At 41.6% G+C, this 22,057-nt stretch overlaps 1 protein-coding gene across 1 annotated transcript; it reads left to right on the top strand.

Annotated features, from left to right (window-relative positions):
• Positions 1 to 15,221: 15,221 nt before the first annotated feature.
• On the top strand, positions 15,222 to 21,440 carry LOC145788250 (uncharacterized). The gene has a single exon (XM_082600030.1). It carries the CDS (start codon positions 15,222 to 15,224, stop codon positions 21,438 to 21,440), a length of 6,219 nt encoding a protein of 2,072 aa, XP_082456156.1.
• The last annotated feature ends 617 nt before the right edge of the window (positions 21,441 to 22,057 follow it).

The following is a 22,057-nucleotide window of genomic DNA, read 5'->3' as shown; positions in this document are numbered from 1 at the left end:
GCATCTTAGAAGGGATATTTTGACTCAAATTGGAGAACTTTCTGTAGCCCTAGGTTCTTTGAGTGATAAGCAGGAACTGTTAATTTTTCAATCTAATTTATCTACTTTAGAAGAGGAATTAAGGCATTTCCATGCTCTTTTGAGTAAAATTTTTAACTCTGCAATTTTGGCAGAACTTCGTGATAGGGTAGATACCGAATTTAACTCGTTAAAAAATAACTTCGAACAAAAAGTAAGAGAGTTCTCAGATATGTTGGATGCTGACATACATCCTGAGGATAGCGCCTCAAATGTAAGCACTAGGATGTCTGAGAGCTCGTCACGGATAGTGGCACAAATTAACCTGCAGCTAAGACGAGAGGAGCTCCAGATACAAGCCGAGACCGAAGCGAGAGTTGCTGAGGCCGCAGCCAGAGCTGAAGCCATACGAGCTGAGGCAACCGCGAGAGCTGAGACCATACGAGCTGAGGCTGCCGCGAGAGCTGAGGCCGAAGCGAAAGCTGCTGAGTTCGCACTCAAAGACGCCCAGTTGAGAGCTGAACAACGTAAGGAGGTAGCTTTAGCTGAATATCGATCAGAGGCTGGCTCCCGACGTAGCTCTAAGAAGGGCTCTTCTAGGCATTCCAGAAGTGAACATCAATCGCGGTTAAATTTACATAACCTTTTCCAGACGCCTGTTCAATCTGTAAGTGGACCAGTACAATCAATATGTTTTCAAGCTGTTTCAGGAGGTCTTGGGGCCGCAGCTAAGGATCTTTCAAAGAATCTAAAGGCAAGGCCAGCAAATTTTAGCCGAACTCCTGCCCCAGAGTGTACAGGTCACGGGGCCGCCATTAGCAGTAATGCTTTGCCCTCTTCACAGTTTTCTGCGCCAGTAGTTTTTGATCGCCTAGCTACACGTAATTTGGGTGGTTGTGAGAGGCGTGTCGCGTCTCCTGAATTTAACTTGTGTAAGGAGCGTGATCGGGCTGTGTTTGTGACTGAGCCCCCTCAGCCTCTTAAGGGATATAGCTTGTCTTCTCCCGCTAAATCGAGTTCTCAACAGCAGGATTGCTTTTTTAAATACCAAAATAGTAGGACGTTTTTCGATAAGGCGGCCTTGATTGGTTACGATGATAATAGGCTAATATGACATTTGTCTTCTTTAAAAATCGTGTTACGGCCTTGATGGCATCTTCGCCCTTTAAAGGAACTCGTTTGATTTTGTTACAAGCAGCTTGTGTTAGGACAGCTGCGCAAACGATTGCTAATTTAGTTTCTGACACTCCTGGCTTGTCAGAGGAAGACAGGATAGAAATGTCGTTAGCTCGCTTGTCCCAACGTTTTGGAGTTCGTGTAGGTCTTTTCGCCAAACCAGAAATTAGGAAGTATCGCTATGGTAGCAAATTGACTTCTATCTCTTCCAGTGATTTGAAAGAGTTTAAAGATGAATTGTCACAGTGTCTGCTTTACGCGCAAGCTTATGGTCAGCGTGATAAATTGGAAGGACGATTTGTTTTGGATTTGTCTAAGCGATTCCCGTTTGACGCTAAGCAGCGTTATCTTGACTTTTTAGGTGATCAGTATAGTAGCACTGATGAGCCTACTTTTCAGAGTTTATTCGATTTTGTAGTACGGGAGGAAACGCACAAGTCGACTGATTTTAGCATTATGCTAATGGGCGATTCTGGTGAGTCGCAGCATTTTAAAAAGTTTGGCAAAGGAAAGTTACCTTCATGTCCGGTTAGGCAGACGTCGGTAAAACCCCATGATAATGTCATGTCAGGTAGTTCGGAGTACTCGACTGCTGTTGGCGCACCGCGTGGTGGTGAGGCCAGACGTAAAAACCTACCGGCATGCATTTATTGTTCGTCACGTGGTCAAGTTGAATATCACTTTTTGTCTAATTATAAAGATTTTTTGCGCTTGACACCTAAAGATCGGAGAGATGTTATTGTGAAAGCTGGCAAATGCTTGAATTGTTTGCGCCAGCATATGGTTAGGGACTGTAATCATGCAAACAACTGTCGTCAATGTGGGCCTAACAACGATAGGAAACACTTTTTTCTTCTGCATGATTTTTATGTGACGTCATGTGATTCTCTGGATTCGGTCGGTAAAGATGATGCTGGTGCCAGAGTTCCTGTGCGTAATGTTAAGATTGGAAATGTTAAAGCAGCCTTTAACCGCATTACTGCTGCTCGTGTTTTGAATCCAATGACTGGCAAATCGAAATTGGTGTATTGTCAGCATGATCTTGGTTCGCAGTTGACGTTTATTTCGAGTGATTTGGTGAGCGAACTTGGCCTTAAACCGTATGACAAAGCGTCGTTTAAAATGGATACTCTGGCTGGTCAGAAAGCTACTTGTGCTGACCTTGTTAAACTCAACATCCAGTCGTTAGAGACGGATGAACTGTTTTGTGATATAACTTCGGTGGTTAACCCAGCTTGGGCTGACAATGTTAAAACTTTATCGCATAAGCAGGATTTAAGTGGTTTCCGTCATTTTCATAACGTGAATATGTTTCATTTGAATGATTGTAGTACTGTAGATGTACTGATTGGCAACGACAACGCTTATTTGATGTGGGCTAAAGAAGAGCGTGTTGGTGAAAATCGTAGTGAACCACATGCTTTACTCACTCCTCTCGGATGGTTGGCTTGTGGTGGTAAGTCACCCTTAAGTGAAAGCGTTGCTAATGTGTGCAGAGTGCAGACGTCTTCAGAGGAGGATGTCATCTCTGGCTTTCAGCGTAAAATTGACTTTCGTGATATGGAAATAGCAGACCTGAATAAAGTCATTCAGGATTTGACCTTGCAAAATGAAACCTGTGAATTGTCTCGCAATGATAATGTGGCTAGAGAACTTGTTGAACCGAATATTGAGTTGAAAGATGCTCGATTTGAGATACCTGTACCGTTGAAGGAAGATATTGATTTACCTAACAATTTTGTGTTGGCGTCAGATAGAGCTGCTGCTTTAAGGAAGAAGGCTTTAAAACAACCTGAACTTCGTGATTTCCTTGCTGACACCATGAAGGATCTTAAATCTAATGGCTATATTGAGCGTGCTGGTAAAGCAGAAAATGTAAAGGGATTTGAGTGGTATTTACCATACTTTCTGACGTCACAATCAAAAAAGCGCATTGTTCACGATGGCAAGTCTGAATTTCGAGGAACTTGTGTTAATGATGTAATGTTTTCGGGTCCTGACTTGTTAAACCCTCTGGTAGATGTCTTGGCTAGATTTCGGCTTGATAGATTTGGTCTCATAGCTGATGTGACTAAATGCTTCTTTCAAATAAAGTTAACTGAGTCGCAGAGGGATTTGTTTCGTACATTGTGGTTTGAAGATGATGACTTTGAAAATGGTAGAATGGTACCCTTTCGTTTTTGTGTACACCCTTGGGGAATAAAAAGTAGCCCATATATCGCTTGCTTGGCTATAAAGAAAATGATCGAGCAGAATCCCAGCGGTGCTGGTGATCTAACTCTCTGCAATATTGCAAATAATATGTAGGCTACATGGATGATTTTATATTTTCGGCTGATAGCTTAGACTTAGGAGGCTATGATTGTCTTGTCAAATTTGGATAATGAGATGCTTTCACCTTTGATTCGTGACATTGACTTTCAGACTGAAAATATGACTTTGCCATCAGCGAAGACATTGGGTTGTGTGTGGCAAACCGAGTCCGACGAGATGCTTATCGCATGTTCTTTAAAGCCCTTAGCTAAACACACCCGCAGAAGTATGCTCAGTCAGCTTGGTCAAAATTTTGATCCGCTAGGCTTTGGAGCGCCATTTTTTCTAAAAGCACGCCTGATACTTCAGCAATTGGCAATAGATAAGTTTGATTGGGACACCGAGGTCCCTGATAGCTTTGTAAAAGAGTGGGAGTCGTAGCTTTGTTCTTTGGACCTGCTTAAGGATTTTTCGTTACCGAGATGGTATTTTGCAAACTCTGGTGTGTGTACTCCGGATGATGTTGTTTCTTATCAATTACATGGGTTTAGTGATGCTTCGAATCAAGCTTTCTCTTCTGTTGTTTACTTACGTAGACTGGTTAATGGAGTTCCTAGTGTGTCTTTCGTTTTGGCTAAATCTACCATTGTTGTAAAAAATCAGTTTTCTTGGCCGATAGCTAGGAAAGAGCTTGTTGCCGCTTTGAATACAGCAAGACTCGTGAAGCAGGCCTACGAGGCATTGAAGATTCCCGACTGCCTTAAGTATTTTTGGTGTGATTCTCGTACTGTGTTGCAGTGGGTTAAAAACCCTGATTTACGTTTGAATAAGTGTATTACGCGTCGAGTTGAGCATATTTTATTGTTGTCTGGAACCCAGGATTGGCGTTTTTGCCCTACCGATATGAACCCAGCTGATGTTGGCACACGGCCAAATCTTATTACAAAGAAAGAATTTCGAGAGTTGTGGTTGAATGGTTCTAGTCTTCTTTATCAGGGTGAAGAAATTCCATCTGTAGAAAACGCCACTCCAGTACCTGTCCATTAGGGTGGAGTGAAAAAAAAATTTTTTTGAAATTCAAAAATCAGTAGTTTTCAAGTCCTGACAAATATGCCAAAAACACCAAAAAAAATGAATTTGGGGGGTTGCCACCATTTTTCAGCCGGCAACCAGCCACTAGCCCCCCAAATTCATTTTTTCTGGTGTTTTTGGCATATTTGTCAGGACTTGAAAACTACTGATTTTTGAATTTCAAAAAAATTTTTTTTTCACTCCACCCTACTGTCCATAGCCTATATCTTCGTGACGAAGAGGAGTCGCTTGACGTTGGACAAGGTGGCCTTCACAGATTGATCGAGGCCGCACCTTTTTTGTATGTTATGAAAAAGAGAATCGCTTATTTGGTTGCTTTTGTTGAATTTTTGTATTGTAAAACGAGAAAGCGTAGCTTTGTGAAGCCAAAACTGGACGCTTCTTATCTTAATAGAGCCTTAGTGTTGACTGTGAAGTTTGTTCAGAAGAGCGTGTATGGCGATGTGGTACATTTAATGACCAAACGATCGCCGGATGCTCTTGAGGAAGTGATAAAGCGGGGTAGTGTTGGCGCTTCGCAACGTGAGGAGGAACGCGTGAAAGAATTGCGTTTGCTTAAAAAGTACAGACCTTGTGTAGATGATGCTGGTGTAATCCGCATTGAAGGGCGCTTAAGTAATTCTCCCGAGATCTCTCTGGAAGCAAAGCATCCGATTGTTTTGCCTTCGAAACACCCTTTCACTAGGCTTGTTGTACTGTCGCATCATAATCGAAATGCGCACTGTGGAGTACAGCACACTTTGTTGTCTACGTGACAGAAGTTTTGGATCGCTAATGGTAATGCCTCGATGAAGAGGTATCTTAATGACTGTGGTGTATGTGCGATTGAGAAAGCGCGGCCTATAAGGCAGCTCATGTCTGATTTACCTTTGTCTCGCACAACTGCGCATAGGAAACCCTTTTTTGATTGCGGCTTAGACTATCTTGGACCTTTAACCTTTGTTGAAAGTAGGAGCCACAAGAAAGCTTGGGACTCTTGTTCACATGTATGGCATCTCGAGCTATTCATGTTGAGCTGGTTACATCATTGTCGCTGAGTGATTTTTTACTTGCCTTTACTAGGTTTACAGATTTACGTGGGCAGGTTAATGCTATCTATTCCGATAATGGAAGAACCTTTCAGGCAGGATCTAAGAAGTTACCCGAGTTGATAGAATCAGCTGAATTTCACAACGCCCTGAGACAGAGGGAGATAAACTGGGAATTTATACCTCCGTATGCTCCGGCGCAAGGTGGCGCCTGGGAGGCAATGGTAAAACAATTTAAAATTGCATTTTTTCACATTTTGGACTCTTCAATACGTAAGCTCAATTTTATTGAACTGCTTACGTACACAGGCAGTGCCGTTCGGATCGTGAACGAACGCCCTTTGGTACCTTTGAGTGACGAATCTAGGGATTTTACTGTCATCATCCCTGCCTCACTTTTGACCCCATACTGTGCTGTTGGGCAACCACATGATCGTGACCAACTAAGAAGGGATTATCGGTTCAATTTGTCACTTTCTCAGCAGTTTTGGAGTAAATGGATCAATTTTTACTTGCCAGGGCTTCAAGGACGGAAAAAATGGTTAAAAATGGCCGAGAATTTGGAGCCTGGTCAACTTGTAGTGGTGGGTTCTCTCCAAGACATTGGTAAACGTGGGAAGTATCAACTTGGGAGGGTGCATGAAGTGGTCCCACAAATTAGGAAAGAGAAGCCTGTGGTTCGTAGAGCTAAAGTTGCCGTTTGCAACTATGATGAGAGTACGGGGAAAGTGAAAGTAGACTACGTGTTGAGGGATATTTCGTGCCTCGCCCCGGTAAAGAACACCTAAGTGTTAGGGTTTGAGCCTGGTTTTGTTTGCGGTGGCCGACATTTGTCTGAGCCCAGAACAGTCGGTTATTATTGCAACCATTGTATATAGCGTCAATTTAGCGTGTACTTATGGTACCAATTTCATGTATCGTCGTGTATTATTCTTATCGCTGTTCATTCTTTGCATGCCCTTTGTATTTGCGTATTAACTTAAACGTGAGTGGTTCAAACAATTTGTGTATCGTGTGTTTTTATTCATTGGCTCAAAATTGTCCTTAAATTTTTTTTTAGTTATGCCATGTTAGACTGTCATAACTAGGGGCCGCTATGTTACGGACAATTTTCATATCAAACGTCATATAAAACCGTTCAGGTCTACTGAATCTTGGCGTCTGACGTAATGGACTATTGCTAAAAATGAGCGGATTGCAGAGTCGTTTGCAGGACCTGTGAAGCATTGCAGCTGCAGCATAGCATTGCATCATCGTTGAATCTTTAATTACAAAACAGCTGTAAGCCAAACTTGAGCAGGTGTGAGCTAGACTTGAGCAGGTGTGGGCCAGGCTTGAACAGGTGCTTGAATAACTTATCATTGCTTATCATTATTACGTCACAGTAACTGCCTACGTGCGTTTGAGATATTGCAAATTATTTTTGTCATTCGTAAAATTGTTACTTGAGAGTTGGTCGCATATTTAACTGTTTTGCTTAGTGCTTGCCAGCTGGACCAAATTTCCGTCTTTTATCCAAGTAATCGGTATTGTAGTGACAAGTTTAGTGGTGTATCGCGTTGCATCCCAATTTCGACAGCTTTGAGGCTATTTTTACAGAAATACAATTCTCGAATAGACGTTTCCAGAAGAGTGTTTTTTGCGGTTATTGCATACAGACGAACGGATCCGGGAATCTTATGTTACAATTTTCCCACGAAGAGATTATGGTTTACCGCTGTGGCCAGTGACTTACCACCACAAGCCAACCAACCGAGTGGAGTGAGTAAAGCATGTGGTTCATTACGGTTTTGACCAAGACTGTCTTCTTTAGCCCACATTAAATAAGCGTTGTCGTTACCAGCAATCAGTACATCTACAGTACTACATTCACTTAAATGAAACATATTCACGTCATGAAAATGACGAAAACCACTTAAATCCTGCTTATGCGATAAAGTTTTAACATCGTCAGCCCAAGCTGGGTTAACCACCGAAGTTATATCACAAAACAGTTCATCCGTCTCTAACGACTTGACGTTGAGTTTAACAAGGTTAGCACAAGTAGGTTTCTGACCAGCCAGAGTATCTATTTTAAACGACGCTTTGTCATACGGTTTAAGGCCAAGTTCGCTCACCAAATCACTCGAAACAAACGTCAACTGCGAACCAGGATCATGCTGACAATACACCAACTTCGATTTATACCCGTTTTGGATTCAAAACACGAGCAGCAGTAATGCGGTTAAAGGCTGCTTTAACATTTCCAATCTTAACATTACGCACAGGAACTCTGGCACCAGCATCATCTTTGCCGACCGAATCCAGAGAATCACGTGACGTCACATAAAAATCATGCAAGAGAAAAAAGTGTTTCCCATCGTTGTTAGGCCCACACTTATGGCAGTTGTTTGCATGAACACAGTCCCTAACCATATGCTGGCGCAAACAATTCAAGCATTTTCCAGCTTTCATGATAACATCTCTCCGATCTTTAGGTGTCAAGCGCAAAAAATCTTTACAATTAGACAAAAAATGATATTCTACTTGACCACGTGACGAACAATACATACATGCCGGTAGGTCTCTACGTCTGGCCTCACCACCACGCGGTGCGCCAACAGCAGTCAAGTACTGCGACATCACATTGTCATGGGGTTTTACCGACGTCTGCCTAACCGGACATGAAGGCAATTTTCCTTTGCCAAACTTTTTAAAATGCTGCGACTCACCAGAATCGCCCATTAGCATAATGCTAAAATCAGTCGACTTGCGCATTTCCTCCCGTACTACAAAATCGAATAAACTCTGAAAAGTAGGCTCATTAGTGCTACCATAATGATCACCTAAATAGTCAAGATAGCGTTGTTTAGCATCAAACGGGAGTCGCTTAGACAAATCCAAAACAAAACGTCCTTCCAATTTATCACGCTGACCATAAGCTTGCGCATAAAGCAGGCACTGCGACAATTCATCTTTAAACTCTTTCAAATCACTAGAAGAGATCGAAGTCAATTTGCTACCATAGCGATACTTCCTAATTTCTGGTTCGGCCAGGGATATCTAAACAAGGGGATACGAAGGCTTTTATTACGTCTGACAATAGAAGGGATTCTGTTCATTGTAAATAATCTGTGTTTATCGTAAAATGACAATTGGCACTGATAGTAGTTTAATAAATCTTGTTATGATAACTTGCATTGCGCTATTAACATCAGGCCTGGATATTCACAGCATGCTCGTGGTTGCTTGTTAATTCAACTACCCATATACTTGCTTTACATCTAGCCTTCTGCAAAGGCTTTGTTATAAAAAACAGCTTACTATTAACTTTTCAACTGTCTTTGTAAACAAGTATTCTTTAAATATACTCTATGTGACATTTGCTCACTGTCTTCTGTAGCTCATTGTACCAGCTGCACTATAAAACTTTTACGATTTTAAAAAGAACCACATGTTTAAAGCACTACAAACTACCGCCCTGGTAGTGTCATGAGAATAAGAAAATCGCTGCGAGCCTTCATATCCCCTTCTCTAGATATCCCTGGGTTCGGCAAAAAGACCTCCACGAACTCCAAAACGTTGGGACAAGCGAGCTAACAACATTTCTATCCTGTCTTCCTCTGACAAGCCAGGAGTGTCGGAAACCAAATTAGCAATCGTTTGAGAAGCTGTTCTAACACAAGCTGCTTGTAACAAAGTCAAACGAGTTCCCTTTAAAAGGCGAAGTTGCCATCAAGGCCGTAATACGGTTTTTAAAGAAGATAAATGTCATATTATTACCATCGTAACCAATCAAGGCCGCCTTATCAAAAAACGTCCTACTATTTTGGTATTCAAAAAAGCAATCCTGCTGTTGAGAACTCGAGTTAGCGGGAGAAGACAAGCTACATCCTTAAAGGGGCTGAGTGGGCTCAGTCACATGCACAGCCCGATCACGATCCTCACAAACGTTAAAATGAGTAGACGCGACACGCCTCTCACAACCACTCAAATTACGTGTAGCTGGGCGATCAAAACCTAGCGGCGCAAAAAACTGTGAAGGGGGCAAAACATTACTTCTGATAGCGCCCCGTGACCTGTAGATTTGGTTTCGTGGCCGATACGACCAAGTACTTTTTTCACATTTTGGACACTTCAATACGTAAGCTCAATTTTATTGAACTGCTTACGTACACAGGCAGTGCCGTTCGGATCGTGAACGAACGCCCTTTGGTACCTTTGAGTGACGAATCTAGGGATTTTACTGTCATCACCACTGCCTCACTTTTGACCCCATATTTAGACCCATACTGTGCTGTTGGGCAACCACATGATCGTGACCAACTAAGAAGGGATTATCGGTTCAATTTGTCACTTTCTCAGCAGTTTTGGAGTAATGGATCGATTTTTACTTGCCAGGGCTTCAGGGACCGAAAAAATGGTTAAAAATGGCCGAGAATTTGGAGCCTGGTCAACTTGTAGTGGTGGGTTCTCTCCAAGACATTGGTAAACGCCGGAAGTATCAACTTGGGAGGGTGCATGAAGTGGTCCCACAAATTAGGAAAGGGAAGCCTGTGGTTCGGAGAGCTAAAGTTGCCGTTTGCAACTATGGTGAGAGTACGGGGGAAGTGAAAGTAGACTACGTGTTGAGGGTTATTTTGTGCCTCGTCCCCGTAAAGAACACTTAAGAGTTAGGGTTTGAGCCTAGTTCTGTCTGCGGTGGCCGACATTTGTCTGAGCCCAGAACAGTCGGTTATTATCGCAACCATTGTATATAGCGTGTACCTATGGTACCAATTTCATGTATCGCTATAGCGTGTACCTATGGTACCAATTTCATGTATCGTCGTGTATTATTCTTGTTGTTGTTCATTCTTTGCATACCTTTGTATTTGCGTTTTAACCTAACCGTGAGTGATTCAAACAATTTGTGTATCGTGTGTTTTTATTTATTGGCTCACGATTGTCGTCAATTCTTTTTTAGTTATGCCATGTCAAACTCTCATAACTAGGGGCTGCTATGTTATGGACAATCGTTCTACAAATCAAACGTCACATAACTTACGTCATGGAATATTTTAAAAAATGAGCAGAGATTGCAACATACTTCGTAAGACGTGTAAAACATTGCACAATCTCTTTGAACACCTGTGGGGATTGCTTCATAATGTTTATCACTGGTACGTCACAGAAGCTGGTTACGTGCGTTTGAAATATCCCAAGTCAGTTTCGTCATTTTAGAATGGTTGTTGGAAGGTTGGTCGAATTTTAAAACTGTTTTGCTTGTGCTTACCAACTAGACCAAATTTCCGTCTTTTATCCTAGTAATTTGTATTGTAGTGACAAGTTTTAGTGGGTACGGTGTTACTCACATTTTTCGACAGCCTGTTGGCTATTTTTTGATGAAATACAATTCTTGAAAGACGTTTTCAGAAGAGTATTTTTTCGGTGTCATCGCATACAGACGAAAGGATCCAAGAATTTTATGTTACAACTTTCCCACGAAGATATTATGGTTTACCGCTGTGACCACCTATCTTATGTCAAAGTCTATCCAGCCAGGATAAGTGTAAAGCCAACATTGGTCTCAAACGTTTGCTTACGAGGCCGATGTAACCCTAACTGCGCCTTAGACTTTCTCATTGCGTTGCCTACTTGGCACAATACCCAACAGAGCAGAGTTGCCAGACTATGAAAAGGTTTTAAAGCCAAAATAATACAAAAAAAGGCCAAAACAAGGAAAATATTGGACAAAAAAGGCCAAATGAATATTTACTTGTTTCTATTAAAAATAATAAAATGTAGCCTACATATATTTTATGACTTGTAGCGGATTTTAATAAATTGTAGCAAAAATAATTCTAAAAGTAACCCGAAAAATAGCAAGCATAAAAGGATGTTACGGACAATCTCTGTACAAATCAAACGTCACATAAAACCGTTGTCTACTGAACCTGACGTTTTACGTTATATGGACTATTGCTAGAAATAAGCAAAGATTGCATCACCTTTGTCACACCTGTAAAGCATTAGGCTACTTCATCGTTAAATCTTGAATTACGATATATGGTGTAAGCCAAACTTAACAGGCGCTTGAATAGCTTCATAATGCTTATCATTATTACGTCACAGAAGATGGTTACGTGCGTTTGAAATATCGTAATCTATTCTCTCATTCTTAAAATTGTTGCTTGAAAAGTTGGTCGCATATTTAAAACGGTTTTGCTTGTGCTTACCAACTAGACTAGACTAAATTTCCGTCTTTATCTCAGTAATTTGTATTGTAGTGACAAGTTTTAGTGGGTACGGTGTTTCCTCCATTCTTCGACAGCCTTGGGGCTATTTTTACAGAAATACAATTCTTGAATAGACGTTTTCAGAAGAGTGTTTCTTTTGGTCATTGCATACAGACGAACGAATCCGGAAAATTTGTGTTACAATTTTCCCACGAAGAGATTATGATTTATCGTTGTGACCAAAGGACTGTAGCGGATGAGTTTTAATCCGCCACATTACGACTATTAATCAATCAATCAATCAATCATTTTATTTTTCGTCATTAACGCGTCCGGGACGAAAAAGATACAACTACAAAAATCGATATAAACCTACCAGCACGTTAACGAACGAGAAAAGGTGGCAAAACCTTGAAAGGTTTAAAACGTGCCTGAATGAAAAATTATGTAGTAGGCTATATATCAGTAGTTAGCACGGCCACAACAATGGTGAATATGGTTTCATCTGGTAAGGTTATGATATATGAGAAATATTGATTATTGTGCATTTTGAAGAGTTAATTTAAAAAAAATAAAAATTTAAGGCCAAATCTAGAAAAAGGCCAAATGTATAATTTATAAGGCCAACAGACTAAAAAAAGCAACATCTGACAATCTGGCATCTGGCAACCCTGCGACAGAGTAAGAAGTTCAAAAATTGCTTCCACAGATTAGTTAAAAGAAACGTAAATTGCGCAAGCTTTGCGCTGCTTTTTTTCCTTTGTTTCTTACTTGTTTCTTCGTATAGCAAAAACGAGAGCAAGAGATGCGATACGAATCTTTGCTTCGATCCGTAAACTTCCAACTTTTTTAAAATTAAAACCGAGCTGAAATCATACGGGACATGAGTTAGAAGCAGGGATATCTATAACTACGGGATTGGAAACTCTATCCAGTGCTATACATCAGTAAGGTCATCACATTACTACGACTACAGAAAGATTAACAAAACAAAATACCGACTAAAAGATATACAAAATTCGATTTTACAATAATAATACAAAATGTACACTCATATTAAAACTTAATTGATTATAAAAGTACATTTACGCTGCTAGAAAAAAAACGATGAATACAAAAAATGATTGAATGCAACGAGTCCAAAAACCGCCTACTGTTGATCTTTAGCATTTTGCGTGCTGCAAATCGGATCAGAAGTAAATGAGGAGTGTTCAGCAATCAGTGAAATATGCTGTTGTATCATCAACTTGTTCACAGACCAATCCAATACGAAACCAATACGTTCAAGATGTCATCAGAACTATAACCAATAGTCATTCTTGAATTTTTTTAAGCAGCAAACAAAATACAACATGACTACGCTAATGGAATACAAACAAATAAACAAACCAGGCAAGCGTAATCCTTACAATTTACAGCAGGTGAATTGATTGTTACACTTTTGGTTGTTTAATTAGCCTACTACTTGCTGCCCTTTGTGGTCAATTTACGTGATTATTTATCACAGCAGCGCACAAAGAAAAGTGACGCTACTGGTGTATAAAATGGTTTTCAGTTCCACAGAGTTTCCAATCCCGTAGTTATAGATATCCCTGGTTAGAAGCTGCTTTAATTCGTATTCAGGTAAAGAAATTACGAAATCGTTTTAGCCTACTGAAAAATATCATCTTCTCTTTTTCAATTTTGACAGGGGAAGCAATGCTTCTCTTGAGGTACGCCCCTGGATAAAACATTGTTTGGAAAACACTAGGTTAGCTTAAAAATGCTCAGCCACCAAAACCAGAAAAGAAAGAGAAAAAATAAAACTTTTATTTCATCGATAGTAATTTGTAAAAATAGGCCTACAATCAACACTTGCAAGTGTAGCAAGGGCAATCTAAGTTTTACAATACAGCCTACAAAAGAAATTCAAAAAGTGACAAGTTTCCTGAAGCTTTTACCTTGAAAATCTCGAATTTTAAAGCTTAGTTCCCAGTCAGCAAGGGTGTTAATTTTATAATCGACTTGAATAACATGTCAAGTAGCAGCCACTCTATTCTTTGTTGTTTTAAGAAAACCTCTGAAACGTCAATCGTGTTTTCGTGTTGATAGAATTATTACGTTACTTTTACAGACATAAAGTTTGTGTTTTACTTAAATCCATATATCTCTCTCCACGGAGTTAGTTGTCTATCGAATTGTACAAAAACAATTTACATTTTTAGCAATTCCTTATTCTTCCCGAAAAAACAAGTTAAATAATTGCTGTCAGTTTCTAGACAAGAGACTGGGCTTGCAGGGATTGTGACTCATGAAACGGCACCAGAATATCTGTAGTGTGTTGTTTTAAAATGCTATTTTTAACTTCCATTGCCCTAAAAAACAACTTATGTCATCTTGTGGGCTGAAAATTAATCGTTGTTTTTCATCATCCATTTAAACGTTGGCATAGCACGGCCAACGGTAATTCAACGTCTAAATGTCGTTGTCTGTATGTGAATTGTAAATACTTGGTGTAGCACAACATTTCTTCGAAGCTTTCGCCGCATCTTGAAAGATGTTGTATGAACGTCAGCGAACGATTGTTATCCGCTTGCTTTCTTCAACCAAGGCATATTACTGAAGCTATTTTTTCTTATCGTTGTCTTTATATAGCGCATCTTCTTTGTGTTTTGCAATATCAGCAATTCAGCATAAAAGGCGTAGCAAAGCGAACGTTTGAGAGCGTAGACCAGAAATTCTCTTTGAGTTTTGTATTAGCTGCATTTGGTAAAACGAGATGTTTAAATCTTAACTCTTAAAGCATAAATTGAGAAACTTTATGTTAAATATTTCTTGACCATTTACTAACTGTAAATTTTGTATTCTATTTGAATAAGATGCACTAGTAGAATCAATTGCTGTATGACTGTTACGACTATTATTATTGGATTATTGTTTGTACGGATTATCACTTCAAGCCCTGATTGCTGTCTCGGTGAGTCTGAACTATAATCACCAGCTCTATCTAGAATTGAAGTAGCCTATATCTGCCCACTAAGTTTGTTAAACGACCTTGCGGCCTGCAACCCCGTAGACCTTGCGACCTGCAACCTTGTGGCCGACCTTGCGACCTGCAACCTATGTGACTGAACCTTCGACTTGCAACTTGTGATCTTGTGACCTTGTGATCTTCTGACTTGTAATCTTGCAACCTATCTGCCACAATAAACTAACAGAACTCAAGACCGCGTTCAGATTCAATCTACTTGGCTTGTTTTTCTGTCTGTTGTAGGCGCATAACCGTATTAACTGAGCGACGCATATAATAATCCAATCCACTGTTTGGCGCCAGTGAGAAAGATATTCTTTAACGTAGAATTCGCGTCAAAATTCTACACGGTTTAACAAACTTAACCAGCAAAATTCTCGCTTGGTTTTTTATCTTTTCTGCCTTCAAACGCGTTGTATGCTAAGAAGCGGAAAACTCTACAGCAAAATGGCCGCTGAAACTCTTTCTGATGCGGCCAAGCAATTAAGCGATTTCTATTTAGAAATCAACAATTTAATGAAAAGTCCTCATTGTGCAACAACAGTGCGTGCCCGGCTTCGTGACCTAGACAAGTTGTTCAGCGCCCTTATGAATCTCTGCACTGACATGCCCGATGACACGCCTTTGCTCGAATCTTCCACTCTTACAAAAGATGATTACATTCGAGGTAAAGGCGAGTTCATGGCCCAAGTCGACAGCTGGCTACAAGAACAGGACGAACACGAGAGTAGTCAGGCTCACTCTTTGCATCTTTTCAATGTCTCTCACCATTCGAAATCGGGCTCCAGAACTGGAAGCCGCAGAACGACGACAACAAGCTCCAACAGAAGCTCTAAGCAAAAGGCGTTGCAAGCTAAATTAGAACTTGCACGACTAGCGGTGCAGCATAATGAGCAGCGTCGTCTCGAAGCAGAGCGCGAGAGGCAATTGAAACGGGAACAAGCAGAGCGTGAGAGACAATTAAAACTGGAACAAGCAGAGCGTGAAAGGCAATTAAAACTGCAACAAGAACAACGTGAGAGGCAACTAAAACTGGAGAAAGCAGAACAAGAAGCGAAATTGAAAGCTGACCAAGCCGCAGCTGAAGACCTTCGACTTTTAGAAGCGGCTAGGGTAGAAGCAGATGTGTGGGAAGCAAATTCTCAGGAAGGTTCTGTAAGAAGCGTTCGTCACCTGTCAATTCCGCCCCACGTCTCAAACCCTGAACAAATAATTAATGTTTCACAAAATCATCATAATTTGCGATCAAATGATCAAACTTTAGCTTTATCTCAACAAAACGAACGAAGCTATAATGACAATGTAACTCAAGAAAGAGCCAAAGTCGCGTTTTCCACGAGCCCGTCACGCCCAAATAACTTCGAAATTAATGACGAACCCCACTTCGGACATCCAAGCTACAGTAGCCGGGATATGAGGTACTCAAACCCCGACATCGATGTTTTTCAATCTCGACGTATTAACCCATATGAATTTCAGGCCGAAGTCAGTGAGCGACTACTTCCCAAGCCTGACATAAGAAAGTTCGAAGGAGACCCCATGGACTTTCGTGCCTTTCAACACCGGTTTGAGACTCATGTTGGCAGTTGGCTTCCCTCAGAAAAGAAGTTGTCATTTCTTTTGCAACATTGCGGCAGGGGTGTTCAGGAACAGATCCAGCACTTTGCAGACTGTCCTGACCGCAGAAATAACTACCAGTTAGCAATAGAAGAACTTCGTCACAGGTATGGTGAGCCCCATATTATAGCCCAGGCCTGTGAAGAAGTTCTTACTAACGTACCGAAATTCACGCGGTACGACCCAGAACGTCTCACAAAATTGTCTGTGCTTTTAAATCGCTGCAGTGCTTCCTTATTTCGCACGCCTGATGGCAAGGTGTCTGCCGTCAGCTTAGACAGCGTCAATTTTATCACGATGTTGGTGGAAAAATTGCCACACACCATGCAATTAGATTGGATAAAGAAATCATGTGTGATAATAGAAAACAATGAAGGCAAGAAACCAGCTGGATTTCTTGACTTCGTAGCATTCATAGAAGAGAATACTATGAATGCAAACTCCGTCTACGGTCGAAAGCTACTATCGAGTAATCCACACAAGTCCAGTGTACCACAATCTGGAAAAAATAAGGTATCTTCATTTAGCACAAACTTTGTACAAAACCCAAAACCTCCTTTAACTAAGCCTAACAAACGGCAGGAGGATTGGAAATGTGCATGCTGCTTGGATGCCTTTCATAGTGTGTTTCGATGTAAAAAATTCCGTGCTCTGTCTTATCGACAACGAGTACGCCTTGTCGAAGAAAAAGGCTTATGTAAACAATGCCTAAGCCCAAACCATTTAAGTTCAGCGTGTACTTCAAGGTTTTCGTGCCAGATAGACCGTTGCGGGAGCAGGCAACATAACACTCTCCTACATTCACCTAATCTTTCAGAACAAGGTATGTCAAGACCTGCAATACGGACAAAAGACGATACCTTCCGTCGCAATGACCACCATTGGGATTCTAAAGTTATGAGCGACCAATGGCACCGTACTCCTCGCAGTCGCCATGACAACACATTTGTAAAAGCGCCTAACTTCGCCGTGCGCTCAGAACCGGAAGAGCTAGCTAGCCAAAACTCGTACCTGGACATCGTTCCCGTAAAGGTAACTTGTGGTGAAAAAACCGTCGAAACCTATGCGCTGCTAGACTCTGGTTCTGACCGTACGTTCTGCGAAGAAGAATTAATAAAACTTCTGGATACCAAACCAGAGTGTGAGCGTAGTTTTGCTCTCCAGACGCTATCGTCTGAAAGTCCTCAACGTCTGGAAGCCCCCATCGTCTCCTTTATAGTGTCATCTTTAGATGAAGAACAAGACTTCGAGCTACAAGAAGTCGTCGTAGTCAACAAAATCCCTGTTGATCCACAACTGAGCCCAAAGCCGAAAACACTGCAAGCATATCAATATCTGCAAGGTATTGATTTGCCTGCAGTCGAAAATTGCTCAGTAATGTTATTGATTGGCAATAACTATGCAGTTACCCATCGATGTCTGGAAAGCAGATTTTCGCCACGTCCGAACGAAAGTCCAGATGCCATCCGCACTCCACTAGGTTGGCTTCTCCGTGGCTCACACTTCAAAGATGCCCCTTGTCCAAAGGAAAATAGCACAAGCCTTCTTGTTAGAGGCGCTAAGTGGCCCGTAGATACCGAAGACATCCAGGACTTAATCATAACCGACGAAGGAGAAACAATTTCACCTTCAGTCGACACAGACTTATTCGACATGGAAAGCCTTATGAAATTCTTGCAATCTCATAGAGAACTACAAGAATTTGGTTTTAAATTTTCTCGTGAAGACCCAATTGCCTACGACATGATGTGCAGACGGTTAACCCGCTCTGATGGTCACTATCAGCTGCCACTTTTATGGCGCAATGACTGTGCTAAGCTTCCTGACAGCCGCGAGATGGCGCAAAAGCGCCTGAAAAGCTTAAAGAAACGTCTGCTTGCAGACAATTCTCTTTTAGAAAAATACATTGATCAAATGGAGTCAAATCTAGAGAAGGGCTACACTGAAGAAATACCAGAAGACGACATCGACAACACTAATCGGAAATGGTATATACCGCATCACCCAGTTATCAACCCAAAAAAGCCAGACAAGGTACGTGTCGTGTTTGACTGCGCTGCTACCTCTCACAATCGATGCTTAAACGATTACCTCATGTCCGGTCCCGACCTAAACAATTCTTTGGTCGGTGTATTAATGCGATTTCGCAAAGGCCGAATTGCAATAGTCTCTGACATTGAAGCAATGTTTCACCAAGTAAAAGTTTCACCATGTGACCGCGATGCATTGCGTTTTTATTGGTGGAAGGGCGGCGATCTAACGCGTGAACCCACCGTGTACAGAACAAAGGTACACTTGTTTGGAGCAAAATGCTCTCCTTCTGTAGCAACATTCTGCTTGCGTGAAACCGCTCGAGAGCATGGAAAGTTGTTCGACCCTCATGTCGCTCAAACCTTACTGACGTCATTCTACGTCGATGATGCGCTGCTAACAGCTGAAAACGATGAAAGTGCATGTAAGCTCGTAAAAGACTTACGAGCAATCCTTGGCATGTCTGGGTTCAAACTAACAAAATGGCTATCCACCAGCGATAAGGTAATGAATTCTATCCCTGATGAAGAAAAGTCCAAATCGATAAAGAATCAGCTGCCTGGAGAAGGGCCAAAGCAACGCGTCCTGGGCATGGAATGGGACGTACAAACCGACGAATTTCGATTCAACGTAGAGCCGTCTACAAAACCGTTGACTAAAAGGCAAGTGCTATCAGTAACAAATGCATTGTTTGATCCATTGGGATTAGTAGCCCCAGTAGTTCTTGAAGCTAGACTCATATACAGTGAACTTTGTCTAGCAAAGGTAGGGTGGGACGACCCTGCTGAGTCAAACACTCTAAAAAGGTGGAGATCATGGGAAAACACTTTAGAACGTCTAAAAGAGATTCGTATACCTCGCTGCTACAAGCTGAAGTCCACCACTGCGACCCCGGAAGTTCAACTTCACTTCTTCTCCGACGCTTCAACATTAGCTAGGGGATCTGTGTGCTATCTACGTTCAATATTACCTGATTCAACCGTTCTTTGCAGTCTTGTTACAGGAAAATCCCTTCTACCCGGCGCTGGAAGACACACGATCCCGCGCCTAGAATTAGAAGCTGCTTTGGACACCGTCAACCTGGCTCGGACCGTTAAACAAGAGCTCGAGCTAAGTGATTGTCCATGCATTTTTTGGACAGATTCCATGATTGTCCTGCAAAGCTTGTACGCTGATACGAAACGTTTTCCAACCTTCACTCGCAATCGCCTACAGAAAATTCTAGGTCATACCAAAGTGTACGACTGGCATCATGTACCAACGGCCCTCAACCCAGCAGATCAGGCATCTCGAGGTATGACGGCTGAAGCTCTACTACAATCTGGTCATTGGCTAAATGGGCCAGACTTTTTAAAGAAGCCGCCAACCGAATGGCCTCAACAATCCGTTAAGCCACCACAACACGACGATATCTACACCAAGTTTCAACCTGAACGGCGCCAGAAGGTAACTTCGTTCACTATTGGTACAAATAACAAATCTTCAACAGGAACTGATGTACTCATCTCCCACTTTTCGTCACTGCATCACCTAAAGCTTGCTACAGCATGGTTACTACGAGTCAAGGCCTACCTGCTTGCTCGAATACGTGGCGACGAAATCACTTCAAACCTCACCCAAAATCCGATCCAAGTGTCTGAACTCCAGTTTGCTGAAAATGAGTTAGTGCGTTACGAACAACGCCAAGCCTTTCCGGCATGGTTCTTGTCACTGCCAAAAGGAGAACGACCAAAACAAACAAAGACTCAACTCGCGCCGATGGAGAAGTTAAACCCAATCCTGGACGGTAACACTCTTCGAGTCGGAGGTAGACTTGACAAGGCAAACTTACCTTACGAATCGAAACATCCAGCCATTCTTGCTCCGGGTCGACACCTAACGGATTTAATCATCGACTATTTCCACGCTGAAAAGGCGAAACATTTTGGTGCATCTCACACAATCAACCTACTGGCTCATAAATACTGGATTCTGAATGGAAAAGTTGCTGTTCGAAAATTACTGAACAGGTGTTTACGCTGTCGACGTAGAACCGCAAAGCCAGGAGTGCAATTTATGGCTGAACTTCCAGAAGCACGACTTCAAATTTCAGAGCCTCCATTTCGCAACAGTACTGGAGTTGACTACTTTGGACCAATAATCGTCCGCCAAAGGAGAAGTGACGTGAAAAGATACGGCTGCCTGTTTACTTGCTTAACTACTAGAGCCATACATCTAGAGTTGGCGCCAGATTTAACTACCAACTCATTCATGAACGCTTTGCGACGATTCATTGCTCGCCGTGGACCAATTACCAAGATCTTTTCCGACAACGGAAGTAACTTCGTCGGTTGCCACAGAACGCTGAAAAGAGAACTTCAAAATTGGAACAAAAAACAAATTCACGATTATCTTCGACAGGAAGGAGTCGAATGGGAATTTAACCCACCCCTAGCAAGCCATATGGGGGGTGGATGGGAAAGAATGATAAGGACCGTCCGACAAGTACTTCTAAATATTTTACCAAAGCGCCCATTAGATGATGACACTCTTCACACTCTCTTGCTTGAAGTTGAGGACATTGTAAACTCCAGGCCACTAACTGAAGTTAAACTCGGCGCAGATGAAGATCTACCCCTGACACCTAATCACTTGTTAAAATTAAATACCAACCCCAGTTTGCCCCCGCTATATTCAACCGAAAAGGACTGCTTGCATAGTGACCGATATCGGGCTGTGCAGTATCTCGCCGACTGTTTCTGGAGAAGATGGGTACAGGAATACCCCCGATCGATAATTTCTCGACCAAAATGGCGTTCCAGGAATGCCAACATTAAAACGGGAGACATTGTATTGCTCAGTGACACTTTAACACCGCGACAAAAATGGCCGCTCGGTAGGATTACAGAGACATTTCCCGATAAATTCGGAAATGTGAGAGTGGTCATGGTCAAAACTTCGACAGGAACACTCAAACGTCCAATCACCAAACTTTGCGTCATTGTTCCGTTTGAAGGTGAGGACGAGAACGCCGTCTAGATCAAGATGATGAGATGCAAAGGACGATAGATGAACTGCGGAGTTTCAGAACTTTTTCTTGATGTATTTTAACTATTATTGTAACTAACTGTATGTGCTTATTGTAATATGTATATTGTATACTGTAGCCTAATGCCAAGCAATCCGAAGTTCAGCATTTTACTAATGGATTGATAAAATTTACTTTTCATGAGAAGAAGGCCTATATGCCCTTCTTCGGGCCGGGAGTGTGTTAATTTTATAATCGACTTGAATAACATGTCAAGTAGCAGCCACTCTATTCTTTGTTGTTTTAAGAAAACCTCTGAAACGTCAATCGTGTTTTCGTGTTGATAGAATTATTACGTTACTTTTACAGACATAAAGTTTGTGTTTTACTTAAATCCATATATCTCTCTCCACGGAGTTAGTTGTCTATCGAATTGTACAAAAACAATTTACATTTTTAGCAATTCCTTATTCTTCCCGAAAAAACAAGTTAAATAATTGCTGTCAGTTTCTAGACAAGAGACTGGGCTTGCAGGGATTGTGACTCATGAAACGGCACCAGAATATCTGTAGTGTGTTGTTTTAAAATGCTATTTTTAACTTCCATTGCCCTAAAAAACAACTTATGT

The sequence above is a fragment of the Aplidium turbinatum genome, chromosome 1 (assembly GCF_918807975.1).
Source record: "Aplidium turbinatum chromosome 1, kaAplTurb1.1, whole genome shotgun sequence".
Classification (NCBI taxonomy): Eukaryota; Metazoa; Chordata; class Ascidiacea; order Aplousobranchia; family Polyclinidae; genus Aplidium; species Aplidium turbinatum.
The sequence above is the reverse complement of the archived record's forward strand: the minus strand, read 5'-3'. Positions and strand labels throughout refer to the sequence as shown.

Excerpts from the sequence above, each read along its gene's own strand:
- LOC145788250 (XM_082600030.1), top strand. The coding sequence starts at position 15,222 with ATGGCCGCTGAAACTCTTTCTGATGCGGCCAAGCAATTAAGCGATTTC.